Genomic DNA, 21,691 nt, shown 5'->3' with positions numbered 1-21,691 from the left:
TAAATGTTGTGTGTGGTGCATGTGCAATCCATACTAAATTCAGCACACATAAATGAAAATGTTTATCTCCGATACATGAATATATGAAATACACTGGATCACATAAACAGAAGGCACATCGATCACATCATTCAAACTCACTGTTGAGCAGGCAGCATCCATTCAACATTAATAAATTTGAACTGCCTCTTCTAGTTCGACACAGGTTGTAGTTCGATGTGTGAATGATCTGAGCTTCCCAGTGACATTTGTGACCCCGGACCCTAGATAAAGTGGTTGCAGGGAGAGAAAAGTAATCAAATATCGAGAAAGGACTGTAGAGCGCAGCGTAGTATACCTGTGTGCCAGGTACGTCAAATGTTACACAGCTCTATGGCAGTTGCCCAGTCTGAGAATACAGTCTATCTGTTGGGACACCCAGATCAGGTTCCTTGAGGGTCTAATTCATTACCCATTACTGTGTTGAAGTCTACCCCAGGGTATCACCATTGTGGCAGTTCTCCAAGGATTCCAGTAAGTTAATCTAGGATACAGAGTCATCGATGAGAGTGCATGGACAAGTATTCGTGTCCAAGGGTTGCCCTCTATCATACCCACCAGTATTACTTTAAAATCGTCTGCACCACCCATACACTTGGCATGGGCAGTGCAGGGCACCCCCCTGCCCAGCACCATCACAGTGGTAACTGTCTCTTTGCAGACAGTGGACATTCCGTGGGTGCTGGTGCTCCCTGCTGTCTTCAGCATTGCCACCGGCTCGATTATGAGCCGGAGACACTGTGAAAGCCTGTTTCCTGCTAGTCCGGTGGCCGGAAACTCATAATGACTTAATGTAACATATATCAAGTTTTGATCTCCTTCCTGCGTTGTCTAGCTGTAGTATTAAGAACTATAATCTTAGATTAGTCCATGAATCAATGAGCAGCTCAGATTATTTGATTGTTGTTCTTCTATTTTTCACATAATGATCATTCTTCTGGTCTTGTATGTCGTTGTGTAGTCCCCATGGATTTATGTCTCTTTCTAATCGGGTTTAAAAAGTCCTCTTTGTTCTGCTGTGTTTGGAGCATGTGTTCCATGCATATAAATCTTCCTGCTCCTCAGCCCATTCCCACACTGACTCTGGATTTTTTAAAAAGCACATTTTAGCCTGGAGGAGTATTTTTACTGGATACAGCAGCTTGCTGTCCAAGTTCTTAGCTCTATCATTTTGTTTCACACCTTAGAAAGTTTTGTGTAGTTGCTGAACTCTTCTGTTATAGTCTGGGAAAATCATCACTCTTATTGAATGGCAGGTATCTCGATCCAAGTAGTTTAAGAATTTCACAGGGAATGGTTGTGGGGGTGCTGCCTAGATGGCAAGGCTCTTTGCGCTCTTTCGATGACCAAGCATGTTGAGAATACCTCCTCAAGCACCCCGTATTGTAGCCATTTTTTATGAACTGTTCCACATTCTTTCCCTCCGCTTTTTCTGGAAGTCCCATGATTCAGAGGTTGCTGCGGTGTGCATGTCCCCCCACATCCTTCACTTTTTCTGGTTTGTTATTTCTGCTAGGCATTTCACAAGTGCTTCTATGTTCTATGGAATGTCCTCAGGTTCTGAAATGCAGCATTTGGTCACAGTGTCTTGATCCATGACATTACATAGGTCTTTTGATAGTAGAGTGATGTCTGTACCCCCTTCCCTAATCTTCGATACAAGTAATAACTGAATGCCTGGATAGCCTGTAACATAATGCCTGTTGATGCAGTAGTTTGATACTCTTCTACAGGCTGTTCTTGTTAAAGTGAGGCTGGCGAGGGTGGTTTGTGGACATTTGTAGCAAATTGTTCTATTTTAGTCTGTACCTGTGGCTTTGCAGTTATATTTTCACCCATAGTGTTCATGCGAAATCCAGAATGTCATGTAGATATAAGGGTTGCCCCCCTGCCCTTGGCTGCTGTTTTTTTAGTGAACAAAACTTCCTGGAATCTGACCGCTCAGTCTGGTACAATTGAGCACAAGGAGTCAAGAAGGCATGAGGGTCCTCACCCCTCGATCCCTTCCATATTATCATTGAGTATTCTGAGGACCTATAGTTTATCAGAGGGAAATGAAAGAGCTCACCAGCCTCCAAGTGTAATGCCAGGCACCCATCCTCTTGCCAAGAAAATAGATTGCTGTGTTCATAACATTGGATGGCTGCAGTAAGGATATCTTTGGTGTGCTTGAGCTATTCTGCCCATTTAAATCCTGATAATTTGAAACAGAAAGCCCTTCACCCCGCACCCTACCAGTCCCGCAGCTCCTCCACTGGATTTCTTAGTGGCTTTTATCACCTACCTCAGGGCCCACTGATCTTAGTGGTGTCCCCCCATCTCCTCTCCTCTGCCATATCCCACGGTTCAGTATCAACTGCTTTTGTTCTTCAGGCTTCTTACCTTGCGTCCTTCTCTCCTTGGTTGGCACAGGTGGGCTTATTTTTCTGACCGGCTTTTTCATTTCGCTCAGTCCATTCAGTCAATTTGCAAGTATTGTTTGTTCATCAAACCAGAGTAGGTAGCATGATCGACTCCACCACCCACTCATCCTGTTTGGTAATAGGCCAGGATGGGTACTGCCTTCTGCTTTGCTCCACATGGCCAGGCCCCTGTCCTCCCTGACCTTCCCTCTCCTGATCTCAGCACTAACCTGCATCAGTTTGTGACACGGGTGACCTGATATACGTTATATGGGCCCGTAGCAAGTTCTGCTGGATCTGAACCTGCACCAATGAAAAGTCCCTGTTGCAACCCCTCAGAAACTGGTGCTGTGTCCCTGTTCTCCACTGGCTGTCCCACTTCTTAGGCCTGTCCACCCTGAACACCAGACCACTGACACCTTTTCAGCTCTTGGCTCTTCATTTCCCTGTCACCAGTGTGGTTTACAGGTTTCTTTTGGTTTCACTTTGGCCCCCTCAGCTCCGCAGCGTATTCAGCTTCACATACTAGGTCAGGACGCACACTGCACCAAACATCTCTGTTGTGTCTTGGGTGGTATGCTATATAGAGTCTTGAAGTTCAGAAGATTCAGAGCATCATTTAAACGTGAGTAGTGTATAGGATATGGTAGGTGGCAAGTGGACCTTGTTAGACCACATCCACCATGTGGGTTCCTTAAGCCACGTGCCTGAGTTGGATACTTCTGTATCTTTCTGTAGAAATCATCACTGCTGCTCATCCACTGTTCATGCAGAACTTCATAGAATTCAGTGTCACAGGCACAGTGTTTAGGTCAATATATTCTTAGCTTACTAAGTGCATTCTGTGACGATTTCTCCTTTTGAATTCTCAAAAATATCTATTCTTTGGATTCCGTACCATCACTTCCCTTCTACCTTGCAACAAGGTAGCATTAAGACCCTTTGCTTTCCCCGCCAAGCTTTGCATAACTGAAGGCAGCTCTGTCTTAACAAGATCTCTTTCCAAAACCCTACGCATGACGTGCACTTGGTCAAACTCAGCCTGGCGTCAATCCCACATGTCACTCGCACTAGAACTGAGGGCCGATCTTTCTTTCTCATATTTGGCAGCAAATAATTGAAACAACCTTTCTTTATATCTGCGCCAACTTTCCAGTTTCCCTTTCTTCAGGAAACAACTCAAAACCTGGCTCTTTATTAAAGCTGTCTAGATTTCCTGTATTCAGTGATAGTCCCCTTTCCAATGCCAAGCCACACCTAGAAGGTAAAGTTTGTGTTTTACAAATCAAAATAACACCTAAGGCAGCCATATCTTATAAGTGACTTTACAATTCATCATCTGCAAAGAGGTACTTTGAGATTAGACTCTTGTATATGGAACTGAGCACTGTTCATGCCACTGAGGCACCCTATTCTGTGGCCCTTCTCCCATTTAGAGCTCACCCACACTACTCCTTTTGGAAGTAGTGGTTACATTAATATTTTTCTCCATTATACTGCAACCTGGTTCTGATGAATCCAGTTTTAGATGTTTAGGGAAGGGACACCACATTAGTGGTAGCTAGGGGTACCTTTGAAATAAAGCCCTTTTTTGCAGTGTTGTGTCCAGTCAGACATCCCATCTTGGCACCATTGGAATTAGCCCGGCTCTAAATCTGGTTGCATTGCTATGACTCTTAACACAGTAATAAGTAGAGCATGTCTTGGCCTATTGGTGTGATTCATGAGGCATACTCTCATTTTGCCGTGGTGATTTAGGGAGGTTGTATCAAGGATACTTAATTGAATGAAAGGAAGGCACCCACATAATTATTACATGTATTGTTTAAAATATTAAACAGTCCATCAGTGAAGTTCATTTGATGATGGCCAGGTGTGTCCCTACAGTTCATCAATAGACAAGGAGCATCCAAGCCACAGAATTTCTCTGAGATACTTTATTCCAGATTCTTCCTGTAGTTGTCCAACACATATTGTTTCACTCCATCTTCATTACAAAAATGAATATGTGCAGTGATGGCCCAGCCAACGCCTTTTGTCCCCACCATGGGACTTCTTCATTGGGTTGTATCGAGGAGTAGAGAGAGCCAATCTCATCATGTTGGCACCCTCTCCTACAGCTCCAGCTTCATAAAACCTATTAAACTCCACACTCCTTGTCTTTCCCTATGTTTTGTCTTAGCTCCAACTCTGTACAGTAGGCTGCTGAAAAGGAGAAGGCCACCATGTTGATGAGCAGCCTCATCACAGGAGGAAGCAAGAGAGGTCTGCCTCCCCCATTGTTTGTGCGTCACCTTTCCTACTTCACTCACTGTGAGGCACCAGTGCAACAAAAAGCAGTACAGGCACTGAGAGATCTATACAGTCAACTATCAGGCAGAGGCATTTTGGCAGTCTCTCCAACTCTGAAGCAGGAGAGGAAACAGGTTTATGTAACACCCCGTCCTTGCTCTCACTCCATGTCTATGAAGACTAGGAGTCCACACTGTAATCTCTGGTACTATCCCATGCTTCAGGCCATTCTGTGTCACAGTTGGCTTTGGGTCCTTCTAGGTCACACTTGGTACTGAAAGCCTGTCCCCTCATTACTCCTACACTTTCAAGATACCCTTTGGCTCGTCCTCTTGGTGTCCTTGGATGTCTTGAATGCCAAACTAAGGTCCAGCAAGTCTGCTCCAGCTTCCTTTGGAGCTTCTTATCACTTTCTGGTGCCCCCAGTACTGCTCCTTCTGTCCCCAGTACTGACCCTCATAGCAAAGGTCAGTCCATCCTAGTACCACCTCTTGTGTGTCTTTTGGCACATATGTAGCCAGACCTACTGTCCTCTTTCGGTCCACTGCTAGACACTCAGCAGCACTATCAAAGATGGGAGAGGCTTCAACTGACCAATTTCTTGGTCTCCTCACTACTGGGGATTAAACCTGGAAACCTAGACACTGAGTGGAAGGGTAATAGTGGAATGTATGGGCCCTTAACACAAGCAATGAAACATTGAGGTGCATACCGAGGCCACTGAGGTTTTAGACATTAAAGCATTGCTGGAGAAGGAGGGAATCTGGGAATCAGTGTTCTGGTGGCAACCTCGGCTCCCTGCTAAATCGAGCTCTTCTTACCGAGCCCCAAATCTTCATGCACGCTTAGGAAGGCTGGAAGAAGCCACACTCTTAAGAAAGTACCTCAAAATGCTTGTCAACAAATATCAGGCACCCAAAGCAAGCCCATCCCTATCCTTTCAGTGATGTGGAATGGCCTTCATTTACTGTTCCCCCAACTGCCACCATCCACCCTACGTCTCCAGCGGCCGGCACTATCTTTTTACAAGCAATAAGATGGCCTACCTTTGGAAAATTTCTCTTTCGTTTTTAGTGAAAAAGGGTTGACAGCACCACTTTTTCTTTGAGATTTGGCATCTTATCTCAACTTCCCCATGCATTTAAAAAATCAATCTTTTGCACAGTGTTTGGTAACTGTCTAGAAAATGACTGTATTCTAGAGACATGTAGCGTGCTTATTTTCAGGTGCTGATCCTGCAGGAACACAGGAAGTAATTATGCTTCACAATGGGAAAGCAGCACTGTCATGACAGGATATGACCCATCAGACCCTAGCACTTCACCAACATCCTGACCCAAGGGTTATCTTTCTGTAGTTCCTGCAGAAGATCAAATACTAAACCTATCTGAGTAGTCACATAATCAAAGTTTCATCAATGGGTTTAGCAGATTCCAACTTTGCCCTGATATTCATGATCTAATGTAATCATGGGTTCTCAGTGAACTACCCAGAGTCCTTTCAGAAAAGCCGGTTAATTGGGGCCATTCTGGGTTGTTAAATTACAGAGTACTTCTCTCTTATAAGAAGATTACTGGCTATCAGTTAGTCTGTTTTCCACTTCCTATCAAACAGTGGTGTGCTAACTTGATAGTTCCAGATGATTATGAGAAAAAAAAAAGCATTTTGCATTATCATGGTTCCCCAGTATCAAACTCCACATGCAGCATTGTATCTGACCCTACAGAACACCAAGGTCAGTTACTGGACAATTAGTTCAAGCCTGTCCCCCTCAACCCAGCTCTTAAGTCAACCCTGAGAAGAAGAGTCTATGATCCAAACTTTCTGGTGGGATGCCTTTTCTGCTACAAATTATCTCACACAACTCACCAGAGTTTGAGTGATGGGCTCGCTGCTGGGATCTCATAAGCAGTCCCTATGGAAGAGGTGAGATTTGTACCTTCAAATAAATGTTTCTTTAACCTTAAAACCTTCCTTCTGGTGTGCTGGTTCAGACTGATGATTGTACATATGGACAACAGGATGGCCCTCTTCTATATTTGAAAGCAACATAAACTCATTCCTTTAAAGACTGTCAAATGGCATAAAACATGTAGAGTTAGCCATCGCTATGGGCATGTTTCTGCTAGTTTCCCACATGAACATTGGTTTACTACCAAAGAGAAAATAGCCAGAGCACACATCACAGTTTCTTTCTTCAAGCCTTGGAAGTTCGTTCAGAAGTTCTTAAGTGCATTGTCAAAGCTTGGGGATATCCAGCCATCAGTACTTTCACAAGACTGCAGGTGGTGTGGCGCGAGCCATAAATGTAGTAAAGTCGATGAAGGCTGCAGATTTGTAGAACAAGATTGTTTATTCTATCAGGAGAAACCCCCTTTACACCATCCCAAGCCAGACACAGCCAGCAACTGCCTTTCCACGATGTCATAAGCGCTCTACGGGGAAAACATTCCAACAGCCCAGGGTTAAACTTCGAAGAGCTGACAACATAACACATCAACTTCCCTTCAAAGAACAATATCACACACCATCCCATTACCCCTACCTCCAAACACAGGCAACAACCAAACACAATGAATAACCCCTACACAAACACAATAACACCACACACCCATCCCCTTCCAAGAACAACAAGGCGGAGACAACAAACACCAACACTGGTACCTTACAGTACGTACAGACACAAGACATAGAAATGGCACCCCCATCACAAAATCCCTAAAACCAACACCACAGCCCTGGAAGAATAGTTTACCCACATGGATAATGCCCCAAATAAGCAGGTGGTCTCCATGACCTCACTGTTTTTGTCGCTGACAGGCCCACATCACCAACACCCGCACCCACTCTAATCAGCTCACCCTGGTCCTCCCCACTCTGAAACTCACAATATCTCATAAGTAACCATCCAGAGCATTTGTCTTTCTCTCCAGGGGGTGGCTTCACTGTATCACCCTTCTGATACAAATCACCTCTTCTCAAGTTCCATGTTTGACCATTTTCCAATTTGCCTCAATTATCTCCTACCACATCACCTTAAAAGGTCCATGAAATCAGGACAGGCCTCAGCCCACACTTTCAGGTCTGACTTTCACACAATCCAGCACCCCATTGTTGAAGATGCGGGGCTCAACCTGTGACACCCACGTACCTGACTTATTGCAGTTGACAACACACATCACAGATGGAATCAATTTGGTACCAGGCTATCTTCCCCACATTATTTCAAACTGAGTCCTTCCTGTACTAGCACTGACTGGTGTGATGAGCCCACAGCATATCTTTATTAGCATTTTGAACTGGCACCCCTGCACTGCATGCCACCTCCATGGTACCCTTTACCATTCTTTTGATCCTTTCCACCAAACTAGTGCTTTGGGGGTTGTTCAAGGATGTACACACTTGCTTACTACCTACATTGTGAAGAAATTATTGCATTTCTACTGAGGTAAGTTGGGTACCTCTGTCCATAACAAGTAATGAAGGAATACCTTCCCTTCCAAAGACCTTGCCGAAGGCAGCAATTGTGGAACTGGTGCTGATGGACCTCACAAAGACTACTTCAGACCATTTGGATGTGGCATTCACATTGACTGTCACAAAATGTTTTTCGTCAGGCAAGAAAACAAACAGACCGATGAAATCCAGGCAGACCTTCTTCCAGACTGCACTCGCTTCAGCTGCATGTTGTTCTTGAGCTGAAACCCCTAAGCCCATTGTGAACCGCTTCTCAGATTCTGTACACAGTCTATAGTCCTGCACCCACCTCTTCACTTGGGCATCCATGAGCGGCCACCAAACTTTTATTCTCAGTCTCTTAAGCATGAAGTTTTGAGCAGGATTCCCCTCATGTGTTTAATGCACCAACTTAGGTCGCACCAAACTGTGAGGCACAAACGTACAGCCTGACCACCTCAGTCAAAGTACTGTCTCTCCTCACACCTCCTCTGATCAACTTTGCCCCTGCCTTAAGTGTGCCATCACTCTTCATAGCCTCCATCCACTCAGTCTTAGAGAGACAGCTCTTTAATCCCTCTGTGACATCCACCATACTAGCCACCACCTCCTCTGTGTAAAGGTTACAATCTTCTGCTGCTTCATGGGGTGGCTTGGTGAGCAAAAAACGGTTTTGATTTGTTCAGCATTCCGTCCATCATCTGTTCTTTTTGCTTTTGTCACCCTAAGTGGGAAGGGTATGCTCAGACATGGGTGTTGTGTCCACTGTGCATGGCTGATGAGGGGTGAGACCACGAAACTGGTCCCAGTATTTTTGTTTCCAGTCCAGGGAGTACCTGGTCTGGCAGTTCGGGCTGGACTGTTCCCATGGGGAGCAGGGTCAAGACTCATTTTCACATGGCTGGGTCCAAACTGGTGTAACGTGGGGAGCAAAAAAAGATGGATTGAACCCCGATCTATGACTGGAGGTGAATGTTTGATTTGTTCAGCATTCCTTCCATCATCTGTTCTTTTTGCTTTTATCAGGTAGCCTCGACAGACAATGAGCCACTTTGTTCCTTTATCCGGGAACATATTCCACCCTGTAATCACAACCCTGCAACTTCACTGCCAAGCTAGTTAACCTGCCTGACCAATTTTTTATCTCACCTTCACCCAAAGCCATGAGCAGAGGGTTGTGATCCGTTTGCAGCACAGTTTTACTTCCCTGGATAAAGGTCTAGAAGTGCAAGCTTACCCAAGCTTCAGCAAATGCCTCCCACTCTGACAGCGTTGTTTTTTTTCAGCACCTGACATGCTACAGTCTTTTCCATTTGCCAATGCACCTGTGACAACACAGCACCAAAAACAACTGCACTGGCATCCACGGTGATGATGGATTAGATTAAGCCTGTCTGGAATGGCGCAAGGACTGCCTGCATTGGCAATATCATTCTTTATTTGCATAAAAGCACTTTGCTGTTCTTTACTCCAAAAGAATTTCCTCCCTTTCGTCAAGAGAACTCTCAAAGTGTCTGTCTTGTGAATGAAATAATGGACAAAGTTGGAATAATATTCTACTAAGCCCATAAAAGATCTCCGCTTGTCCTTGTCATTGGGTATCTCTGCATTCACAATCGCACTTACTAAATCATTCCTGGGCTCCGCACCATCTCTCGTCATCAGATAGCCAAGGTACTCCACCTCCTGCAGTAAAAACGTAAACTTTTCTCTTCACAACATCAACCCAGCCTTACCAATTGGTCATTGGAAAACTCTGGCCGCAGAACATATGCCGAAGGGCAGTCTCTTAAATTGAAAAGGGCCCTCAGTCTTTATGAATGCGATAAAGTTGCACCTGGTGGTACACACTTCTCAAGCCTAAATTTGAAAAGTATTTTCCTTCGCTCAACATTAGAATCCGTTTGATGTTCAGGAGGGGAAACAAGCCAATGACCACATTTTAATTGAGACTACATAAATCATCACAGATTCTCAGTGAATCATCAGATTTTTTGGTGATGACCACTGGGGAAAGCCATTCGGTGCCCTCCACTACCTCTAACACGTCATCCCTGGTCATCTGCTTCAGAATCTCCTTCACTTTTTGTCTCTATGCGGCTGGCACCTTCCTTGCCAGGTGCTTTATCGGCACAATGTCTCTCTTGAGCTTAATCTCATGCAAACACTGCTTTTCAACTCCCAATCTGTTCTCATACCACATCATGCCTATTTAGAATCCTGCCCAGGTCTTCATCCTCCACGACCATCACCTGGTTGTCTGCCCTGGGAATCACTACAATATGCAAATCATATGGGGGTGACCCCTCAGCCGCCAAATACACCTTCCCTTTAGTGATCTTGCTCTCACACTTGATGACCGCAGGAATATAACCCACCACACCAATGTTTGCTCTTTGATATCCTTTTAAGACCGCACTTGAGGCTTGCATCTCACCATTGGACCACACCATGTTAAATAACTGTTTGTATATAATGGTGTATAAAGACCCAGAATCCACTATCAAGAATATCACTTCACCATTTATGTTAGTCAGCCTTGGGGCGAGTCTTCGTCTTCCAGTCTTTGCCCCTTGATAAGTACCCTGTGTTCCGACTCATCATCAACATCCACAGAAGCAATATTCCAGTTAGCTCAACACATCTGTGCGAAGTGCCTCTTCTTTTTGTACGTGCAGCGCTACTTACCCACAGCTAAGCAGTTTTCTCATGTTGGCTCTCATTGCACCAGTGAGGCTGCTGGAATTGGGCAGCAGCATCACCTGAATTGTGGGGAACCAAGTTCAGTCCCACACCATGTGACAATTGTCAGCCTAACCCATTTCCGGCCAGCTTGCAGCACCTCACCTATGCCCAATAGCAGGGATGATTTGTGGCAACTGGGCGCATGACATTGTCACTTTTCAGGGAAATCGTGGTGGATCAGATCTCATAATTTTTTCTCAGTTTCATTTGTCTCACACATGCAAAGACAAACAGAAGCAGGGAATGGTTCAGTAAGATTTATTGATTCAGCTTCGTCCTAGATAAAATGACATGAACTACAATAATTAGGATGCTAAAACATACTAGAAGCAGAATGGTGAAAAGAAAAGTGAAACACAAGAAAAGTCACACCATACTGTCACTATGCCAGATATGTGATTCCTACCTATGACACTAATGTTATATGTTAAAGCACAGCAGGATAAGTCCTAATCCACCCTTCAGGTCCGCCTTAGAGGACATAATCCATATACCGGAGTTTGACAGTAGTAAAGAAGCCTTTCGACTGTTGAGACACCTTCCCCGTATAGACTAGTGAGCTGGCAGTCTCAGCAAGCTGCTGTAGCGAAGTCAGACAGCATGCAATAGTCATCTGGCTGGAACCTCCCTCTAACTTGCAAGGTACAGAGAGATGGTTTCATATTAAAACAGATAGTGTTCTGAGAAAAGTGTCCCCATGTAAAAATACGTATGTTTCTGTGAAATGTTAGAGATGGTGTGTACCACTTTGTGCCGGTAAACTTATCCTGTTGCAGCCTTGAATAAAACACAGAGTGAAAGAATGTTGTGCTAAGAAATGTAAATGCTTTCCTAAGCAAAAGGACAGCAACATAAATTAAAATAAAAAATCACCACAAATGTGACAGTTTCTAAAAGAATAAAATGAAATAAAATGAAACGTTAAAATAGGCTAAAAAGCACAGACAGCAGCCTAGTCGTTAAAATAACGTGTCCACGAACATCATTAAAATGGCTTATCTACAGTTTTTTGACTCATTCAAGTGATAAGTGCTTCCACATCTGTAACACACATGAGACAAGTCTTTATTGGGGTATAGCCCATGGTGAATCCCGTTCTCACACCACTAAATTTGCTGCCGTTCAGATTGGTAGTAGATAATTTCTTCCTCACTTTATTGACTGAATCACTCATCTTCTACCTCTGCCACCTCGAAAGGTGCTTTGCTATCCACCTCATTTCTGTGCATTTCCCTCATACACTATTCTGGTTCTTCAACTACCTTAGTTATGCTTATGGTATTTTTCAAAGATGGATTGTTGGCCGCCCACAGTTATTGCATTTTTTGCTGCTGCATTGTACATCTGATCACGAATTAACTCGTCAGTCATTTAACCAAATTGACATTTGGCAGCTATCTCTAATAACCTGGCCACAAAATCATCCATCAATTCAGCTGGATGCTGGGTTTAGGTATAAAACTTGTGTTGATGCATTACAATGTTAACTGTCTTGGCAATGCAGATTTGGAGTCATAATTTGGACTCTTTATATATGTCTTCAAATGCGTTCCCTTGGTTATCACGAACCGGTGGTAAGTACTTACACATGTTGCCCCTGTTTGCCCAGACAGCCTAACAAAAGTACTTTCTTTCCTAACTGCAGAAACGTCAGTGCCCTTCGAGGCTCAAAGGTGTCTATCCATTTATCCAATTCCATAGGAGGATCACCAGGAAGCATTAGAAATGGTGGTAGTGTGACTGTGGATTGACTTATGTTCATATTAAAATAAGGCCATTAACAAGTTAAGCCAAGAAATAAGTCAGAAACCCTGCAATATTAAAAACTACCAGTGCTTGGCAGGCTAATTCTAAGGTTATTAAACCAGGAAGTTGTAGATGGAGCATCAGATATGACGTGGCTGAGGTGATGAAATGGTGAAGAACAGATGAGGGGAGGCGCATGGCAGCTGAGTGCTCTACCACTGTGAAGAGAAACATTCTGGCACTGGTGAGAGGAGGGAGGCACTGAAAGTGGGCGTGTGGGCCAAAGCAGAAGGCTTTTATCATGCGCTAGATAACCCCCCGCACTTGGCCCACTCCCATTCGTGCAAATTCCATATCTATGTCTCTGGATAAAGTAACACCATCCATGTGCTTTTATTTTGCTGTGGGAATACTTGGCCGTAGTTTTATTACATGCATGGATTCTTACAGTAAATCATTAACCTCATAAATCACAGTGGTCAGTCATATATCAAGACGACAAGGCCATAAACGTAATTTACAGTGTCATAACTTCTTCTGAGTGCCACACCTAATTCTTGACATGATCATAAATCATAACTGGGAGATATGACACAAATCACAGCTGATAGGTCATACATCAAGCGCCGACCACGTACATTGTCCTCTGTCTTGTATTGCTTGCGCGCTGCCCCACAAATGTAATTTCGGCAGGGGCAGCACAGTCCTTTTAAATCCCCACCTCTGTGCCCCAGCGAGGGTGCGATGGTGTTTCCCCATAGGGGGATTTAAACCCAAACTTGCCTTTGCCATGCCCTCATTGGCCTGGTATCTTCACGCCACCCTCAGTGCGCTTTTCTTCCCATTAAAAGGGGGAGCAGGATGCCCCTTGTTGGTTTGCTGCTAATGCTGCTTAATCCGGTCATTCCCGGGGCCCCGACGGCTGTTATTGCGCCGGCCCTTATTGCCCCCTTTGGGCAATAATTGAGGTCAGTGTGTGCCTTAGGAGGGGGCGTGAATCACAGCAGCGTGGCCTAGTATTGTCCGTTTACTACCCGGCCCCTTTTGCTTCACCAAGGGATTGGGTAAAGTGCGAACAAGGCCCAGAAGGTGTTCTGCCTGTCCTGATGCTGAAGTCCGATCCTGGCTGGTACCGCTGTGAGACAATTGCAGGCAAATGATGCCCCAAACTGAGCATTGTGACTGAGTGTCTTCTAGGTTCTTCTAGGGTTCATCTGACGGTCGGAGTTGTAACTGGCCAAGTAATTGCCAAAGGAATGTAGAAAAGTCAATGGTGGCAGCAGATTTCTAGAACAAGTCTATTTATTGTTCTATTTATTCTGTCAGGAGAAAACCTCTTCACGCCATCCCAAGCCAGGCACAGTCAGCAACTTCCTTGGCACTATTCAAACCCCATAGAACCCCCTAATGTCATAAGTGCTCCACAGGGAAAATATTCCAATAGTCCAGGATTGAGCTTTATAAAGCATTATAAGAATTTGCTTTAAGGATGAGTGGGGAATCAGACAGAAAGGTTTCTGTATGGCAAATCTCTGGCTTCCCTGAATTCAAGAATCCTTCAGCAAAGGACAGGGTGGCCTCAGTTTGGTGTGATCTACTCCTACCTTTTGCACCTTTATAGGAACCTCTTAATGCTGTATTCCTGCACATCTACGAGTCATCGCTCATCTTAAGTGCCTGATTCCTGTGCAGCTCGCCTATCCCTTCTGCATCTTTTCACATCATTTGTATTTTATGGCAGCTATCTGGTCGCTGCAAGAGAATAGTACAAGAACCCGTATGTAAGACTCTCCTATTGGGCTCTGCTACACAATAACCTACTCGCTTGCTCGTAGGCGTTGTCTTGCACTTATGTTTTTTTTTTTTTTTCTGGACCATACACCGTGATCTGCTGGTAATACGTAGTTCTGGGGACCTTTACTATCTTTTCTCTAAGGCGTTGACTGAGTGTCACTTCTCTGATGTATTCTTTTTTGTACTCTCCCCTCCCCTCATGTCTTGATGCCTCCAGGAAACTGAAACACAACATTTCCTTTACGTCACACCTATCTTGCAATCTTGTTTGGATGAAACCATGAAAACTCTTTGTGACCTTGGGAGGCAGTGATGTTCAGGTCACCCTTGCTAGGTGGATTGTGTCCTGCATTTTCCACTATACGAGCCAGACCTTCCCGAGCTATGCAGAGCTAGCGCAGCTTCATCGGCATTGCCCAGCCAAGTACCTGTCGGAAAGACACACAAACTGCTACCCGGGCTGCTGTTGACACTTTCTACTGAGTCGATTTGCAGTGAACCTGTTAATTACAAGTAAACTGTGAGTGCTGCAGGCGCGCCCCTCCTCTGTGCCATGGCTCTGCCAAAGGTGAGGGTGGACCAGTACACGAGTCAACTCTATGATAACTGGTTTCAGCATCAACACCTTCCCACCCTCTGCCTTCTCACTGGAAGAAATAAAAACAACTCTTTGTGGCTCTTTTTTCATGAAGATACTTTTCACGGTCTACCCGTGTGCAGGGGAAGAGCTCTGCCTCTCCCTGAAGTGCGTCAGTGGCTGTGGTACTGTGTGCGCAATTAATCCGCTCTCCAAGCAGCTTGCAGTATCGCCAGGTCATGTATGAAAAGCTAAAGAACACAACATTTCTCGGTAGAAAAGAACTCGGCGAGTACAGCAGCAGCCGGTGAGGTTTTCAGGCAGCCTGTAACTCGAAAGGACAACAATCAATACAAGGAATGCCATTGCATCATTGTAGGAAAGTAGCCTCTTTCTAGCCTTGTTACCCCCACTTTTGGCCTGTTTGTGAGTATATGTCAGGGTGTTTTCACTGTCTCACTGGGATCCTGCTAGCCAGGGCCCAGTGCTCATAGTGAAAACCCTATGTTGTCAGTATGTTTGTTATGTGTCACTGGGACCCTGCTAGCCAGGACCCCAGTGCTCATAAGTTTGTGGCCTATATGTGTTCCCTGTGTGGTGCCTAACTGTCTCACTGAGGCTCTGCTAACCAGAACCTCAGTGGTTATGCTCTCTCTGCTTTCCAAATTTGTCACTAACAAGCTAGTGACTAAATCTACCAATTCACATTGGCATACTGGTACACCCATATAATTCCCTTGTATATGGTACTGAGGTACCCAGGGTATTGGGGTTCCAGGAGATCCCTATGGGCTGCAGCATTTCTTTTCCCACCCATAGGGAGATCTGACAATTCTTACACAGGCCTGCCAGTGCAGCCTGAGTGAAATAACGTCCACTTTATTTCACAGCCATTTACCACTGCACTTAAGTAACTTATAAGTCACCTATATGTCTAACCTTCACCTGGTGAAGGTTGGGTGCAAAGTTACTTAGTGTGTGGGCACCCTGGCACTAGCCAAGGTGCCCCCACATCGTTCAGGGCAAATTCCCCGGACTTTGTGATTGCGGGGACACCATTACACGCGTGCACTATACATAGGTCACTACCTATGTATAGCGTCACAATGGTAACTCCGAACATGGCCATGTAACATGTCTAAGATCATGGAATTGTCACCCCAATACCATTCTGGTATTGACTGGATAATTCCATGATCCCCGTGGGTCTCTAGCACAGAACCCAGGTACTGCCAAACTGCCTTTTCAGGGTTTGCACTGCAGCTGCTACTGCTGCCAACCCCTCAGACAGGTTTCTGCCCCCTTGGGGTCTGGGCAGCCCCAGCCCAGGAAGGCAGAACAAAGGATTTCCTCTGAGAGAGGGTGTGACACCCTCTCCCTTTGGAAATAGGTGTGATGGGCTGAGGAGGAGTAGCCTCCCCCAGCCTCTGGAAATGCTTTGGTGGGCACAGATGGTGCCCATCTCTGCATAAGCCAGTCTACACCAGTTCAGGGATCCCCCAGCCCTGCTCTGGCACGAAACTGGACAAAGGAAAGGGGAGTGACCAATCCCCTGACCTGCACCTCCCAGGGGAGGTGCCCAGAGCTCCTCCAGTGTGCCCCAGACCTCTGCCATCTTGGAAACAGAGGTGCTGGGGGTACACTGGACTGCTCTGAGTGGCCAGTGCCAGCAGGTGACGTCAGAGGCTCCTTCTGATAGGCTCTTACCTCTCTTGGTAGCCAATCCTCCTACCCTGGTAGCCAAACCTCCTTTTCTGGCTATTTAGGGTCTCTGCTTTGGGGAATTCTTCGGATAACGAATGCAAGAGCTCACCAGAGTTCCTCTGCATCGCCCTCTTCACCTTCTACCAAAGGATCGACCGCTGACAGCTCAGGACGCCTGCAAAACCGCAACAAAGTAGCCAGACGATTACCAGCAACATTGTAGCGCCTAATCCTGCCGGCTTTCTCGACTGTTTCCAGGTGGTGCATGCTCTGGGGGTAGCCTGCCTTCACCCTGCACCAGAAGCTCCGAAGAAATCTCCTGTGGGTCGACGGAATCTCCCCCCTGCTAACGCAGCCACCAAAAGACTGCATCACTGGTCCTCTGGGTCCCCTCTCATCCTGACGAACGTGGTCCCTGGAACTCAGCAACTCAGTCCAAGTGACTCCCACAGTCCAGTGACTCTTCAGTCCAAGTTTGGTGGAGGTAAGTCCTTGCCTTCCCACGCTAGACTGCATTGCTGAGTACTGCGTGATTTGCAGCTGCTCCGTCTCCTGTGCACTCTTCCAGGATTTCCTTTGTGCAAAGCCAAGCCTGGGTCCCCAGCACTCCTTCCTGCAGTGCACAACCTTCTGAGTTGTCCTCCGGCGTCGTGGGACTCCCTTTTGTGACTTTGCGTGGACTCCGGTTCACTTTCCTTCCAAGTGCCTGTTCAGGTACTTTTGAGGGTGCAGCCTGCTTCTGTGAGGGCTTCCTGAGTTGCTGGGCGCCTCCTCTGTCTCCTCCTCCAAGTGGCGACATCCTGGTCCCTCCTGGACCACAGCAGCACCCAAAAACCTCTACCGCGCCCCTTGCAGCTAGCAAGGCTTGTTTGCGGTCTTTCTGCGTGGGAACACCTCTGCAAGCTTCATCGTGACGTGGGACATCCATCCTTCAAAGGAGAAGTTCCTAGTCCTCTTCTTTCTTGCAGAACTCCAAGCTTCTTCCAACCGGTGGCAGCTTCCTTGCACCCTCAGCTGGCATTTCCTGGGCTCCTGACCACTCTCAACACTGTCGCAACTATTGGACTTGGTCCCCTTGTCTTACAGGTACTCAGGTCCGGAAATCCACTGTTGTTGCATTGCTGGTGTTTGTTCTTCCTGCAGAATCCCCCTATCACGACTTCTGTGCTCTCTGGGGGTAGTAGGTGCATTTTACACCTACTTTTCAGGGTCTTGGGGTGGGCTATTTTTCTAACCCTCACTGTTTTCTTACAGTCCCAGCGACCCTCTACAATCTCACATAGGTTTGGGGTCCATTTGTGGTTCGCATTCCACTTTTGGAGTATATGGTTTGTGTTGCCCCTAACCCATGTGCTCCTATTGCAATCTATTGTAATTCTACACTGTTTGCATTACTTTTCTTGCTATTGCTTACCTAATTTTGGTTTGTGTACATATATATTGTGTAAATGTAACTTTTCCTCATACTGAGGGTACTCACTGAGATACTTTTGGCATATTGTCATAAAAATAAAGTACCTTTATTTTTAGTAACTCTGTGTATTGTGTTTTCTTAGGATATTGTGCATATGACACCAGTAGTATAGTAGGAGCTTTACATGTCTCCTAGTTCAGCCTAAGCTGCTTTGCCATAGCTACCTTCTATCAGCCTAAGCTGCTAGAGACACCTCTTCTACACTAATAAGGGATAACTGAACCTGGCACAAGGTGTAAGTACCTCTGGTACCCACTACAAGCCAGGCCAGCCTCCTACAATCATCAACTGACGGTAAAAGTAGTCTGAAGTCTCAAGTATGTATCAGCAAATGCAAGGTAAACGCTGCGTTGTGCATGTGGCCATTAATGATTTCTTAGCTCAGCTAATGTGACGTTTCAACATTCACATGTTTCTCATATGTGAACGATGGAATTTGTCCTAGTCTGGTCCACGTGTGCATCAAACTGGTTGATACCTGTCTGGAGGAGGTTTGAAGTGTTTTACCCCGCTAGCGATATTTTGCAAAGTTCACAAGCAATAATCACTGAAAGTAATTTAAGAGGTTCCCCATTCGCTGTTGCCAACTGTTTCTCCTCATAGGTGATCTTTTTCACCAATTAGTTCTCTAATCCACCAGAACCCAGCTGAAAGAGGTAAGCAGCATGTTTTCTTGCAAGTTGGCCTTTTCCAGAGCTTTTCTGTGCGCAGTGGCATTTCCGGAAAAAGCATTCCTGTGACCTTCCTTACAAAATCTGTGAGAATTGCCGGCGGCAGCACCAAACGGCATTGCTAATACTACGGGTATTGGTGATTCCGGGTCGCAGTATCAGTTGGGAATTCTACCTTATATCCTATAGGCCCCTTTGGAATGGGGAATAACATCACCCATTTCTGCATAATATAATTCTGGCCCTTTTTCGTGGGACCATTTCCCAGAATTTGTTTCTGGAAAACAAGACGGTAATTCTGAGTGCAGTGTTATCATGGGCCTTGTAGAGCAGGAACGCCTGTTTCTGCAGAAATCGATATTAAGACTCAACTTAATCGGTTCTGTTTCCTGTGAAGTTTCTATATAGAAACATTTTGTTAATGTTAAATGAGGATATACACGGGCTAAATGTTCGGGAAAGTCGCAGTTTTTGCAAAAAGTGAAAAACCTTGGACATTAATGAAGATTTCCATTGGCCTTTGCGAAGTTTGAAAAAAATGCACACTTTAGTTCAGAGATGCAAACTGTCTTAGAGTTCCAGTAGAAGTGCAAACGAACCGTAGCCTGGGAGTGTCTGCAGGAAGGTGTGCTCTGACTATCTATTATTTGCGGCTGTGGTTGTGAGCGGCTCCCGTGTGTCTCCCGCATGATAAAGCACTTTGTGCCCGAGAACACTGCCCCATTATATTCTCACTGTGAAGGAAAGACTGCAGCCCACATTGCATATGCGCTGTTTTACGAAAGCTTAGCGCGGAGAAGGGCGCTCGCATCTCATCGCTCAGCATGAGAAATGGAGTTTGCTAATACCCCTCTTTTCCTGAATCTGGTAGGATTTTGTGCATCCCCACAGGGCTCTCCCAAACCACCAGATAAAATGAATGCGGTGTGGTTTGCTGCTGGTCACGTTCCCCCAGAACGTCAGGGCCTTTGATGGTAAGCAGCGCCCATTGTTTCATGCGCGAGGGCGCACACGGGCTGCTTTCAATTTCTGAGGCGAAGGGCTGTCCCTGGAGGCGGGCCGACGCACCGCAGCCGAAGTGTGCGCTTGTGTGGATTCAGGTCAGGGCCGCCCTGGAGCCCGCGGCTTCGCAGTGCGTGGGACGAGCTGCGAGAGCTTCATCGTGTGGGGGGAGAGCTGGGAGCCCGGTGTGTCGTGTTGGGAAAGATAAATGAAGAACACGTCTATGTTCTACGTTACAACAGCGCCAAGAAGTGCGGCCAAGCGCCGGTGCCTCCGCGGTTTGCTTGGTTTGCACACAGTGGTGTTATTGAAAGTGCGTCAAGGGTCAGTACGGTCACGGTGCAGGTCCCCCGCGCCTTCTGGAAGCGATGCCAGGGGCACAGAGTCATGCCATCTGTACCGTTGCACAGCCCCCGGGGTGAGCGGCAGACCCGCCCTGTCGGAACACAGGGCGGAAGGGAGGTCCGTAGCACAGAGTGCAGGGGCACGCCAGGGCCGTCTGAGGGCAGGGGCACGCCAGGGCCGTTCGTAGAAATACTCACAAGAGCAAAGTGTGCGGGACACAGGAATTCTCCCCGCATTCTTCAGCAAGCGGCACAATTTACATAATACGTGTTTACTGTATTTTGATTGCTATTACCTTTCTGTGTGTTATGCGTTTCTTTCAGATATAACAGTCACGTGTGTCATAATGATTAGTTTCTATTGTTTCCATTTATGTGGGGGACATCATTTCAGTTTCCAGTTGGAAATATTGACTCATTGGTTGTGGCTCAGTGGCTGCATGAGGGATGTGGTTTGAAGACCAAACTTGGAGTCACCGACCATGTACATTTCAGTCACAGGGCACCACCTCAGAACAGTTGGCTGTGTTTTTTTTGGTGTTTGTGCATGGTTTTTTGTCACTCTTGTCTAACGTGTCAACTTTCCTTTGCAGTGGGAAGGAGGTCCGTATTGGCAGTGAAGCCGGCCCGCTGGCAGCCATAGTTGGCGTTGATGACTCGGGATTCCTTCAGGTCCGTCAGCAAGACCAGGAGATTGTCACCTTGCACCCTGATGGCAACTCCTTCGATATGTTGAAAAACCTTATAATCCCAAAGCGCCAATAGCCCAAGGGCTGCAGTCTGTCAACAAAGCACTTTGACAAAGGAGTGGCACTTATTTTCCTAAGGACTCATTTTATATATATAACCACCTGTAGTAATTTGCAGTTGATCTGAGTTAGTCAACCTGGATGTTTATCCAACACATCTTCCAGAATTCGATGCATGAGCAAAGTCTTGGTTTCTAAAGTGGGTACATTTTAAGGAGATTTGGAGTAAACCTTGGGGTGATGTTCACAATATGGAAATTTTGTTTTCATTTCTGTTTTATAATAGAGTCCTGGGATAATTCTGATGCAGGCAAAATACTTTATTATGTTTTCTTTTCAAAAATAAAAAAACAGACGTTTCTGATTATTGCACTGCTTGTTTTATTCCAGCTCCACTGCTTCTTTAAAAGTGGTTTAAAGTGTTTCCATTCTCAGGGGGCAGCTCCTCCGCAATGGGGGAGGAGTGTCACCCCTCTGGCCAAGAGGCAGGAGATGAAAAATAAAACAATAGTTTAATATCGTTTTATTTGTCATCTGCTGGCTCAGCCAGCAGTGCAGGGAGGGGTGGGGCTGGGTAATGGGAGGTGGGAAGGAGGAGGAGGAGAGAGTACACATAAGTACGCATGTGTGTTTGGACGGCCATCTTAAGCTGACTAAACACACATGCACACTTAGGTTTCTCCAGCCTGGCTGAGT

At 45.9% G+C, this 21,691-nt stretch overlaps 1 protein-coding gene across 4 annotated transcripts in view; it reads left to right on the top strand.

The window, feature by feature from the left end:
• The window catches only part of HLCS (holocarboxylase synthetase), a 678,650-nt gene extending 657,288 nt beyond the window's left edge, over nucleotides 1-21,362 (top strand). For all 4 annotated transcript variants that reach the window (XM_069202536.1, XM_069202535.1, XM_069202537.1 and 1 more), the window contains one exon: nucleotides 20,840-21,362. In XM_069202536.1, coding sequence (XP_069058637.1) covers nucleotides 20,840-21,011 — 172 coding nt within the window. In that variant the 3' untranslated portion in view covers nucleotides 21,012-21,362. The remainder of the gene's footprint in view (nucleotides 1-20,839) is intronic.
• Nucleotides 21,363-21,691: the final 329 nt, after the last annotated feature.

Source organism: Pleurodeles waltl, chromosome 8 (genome assembly GCF_031143425.1).
Source record: "Pleurodeles waltl isolate 20211129_DDA chromosome 8, aPleWal1.hap1.20221129, whole genome shotgun sequence".
Classification (NCBI taxonomy): domain Eukaryota; kingdom Metazoa; phylum Chordata; class Amphibia; order Caudata; family Salamandridae; genus Pleurodeles; species Pleurodeles waltl.
This window is presented reverse-complemented; position numbering and strand designations above follow the sequence as displayed.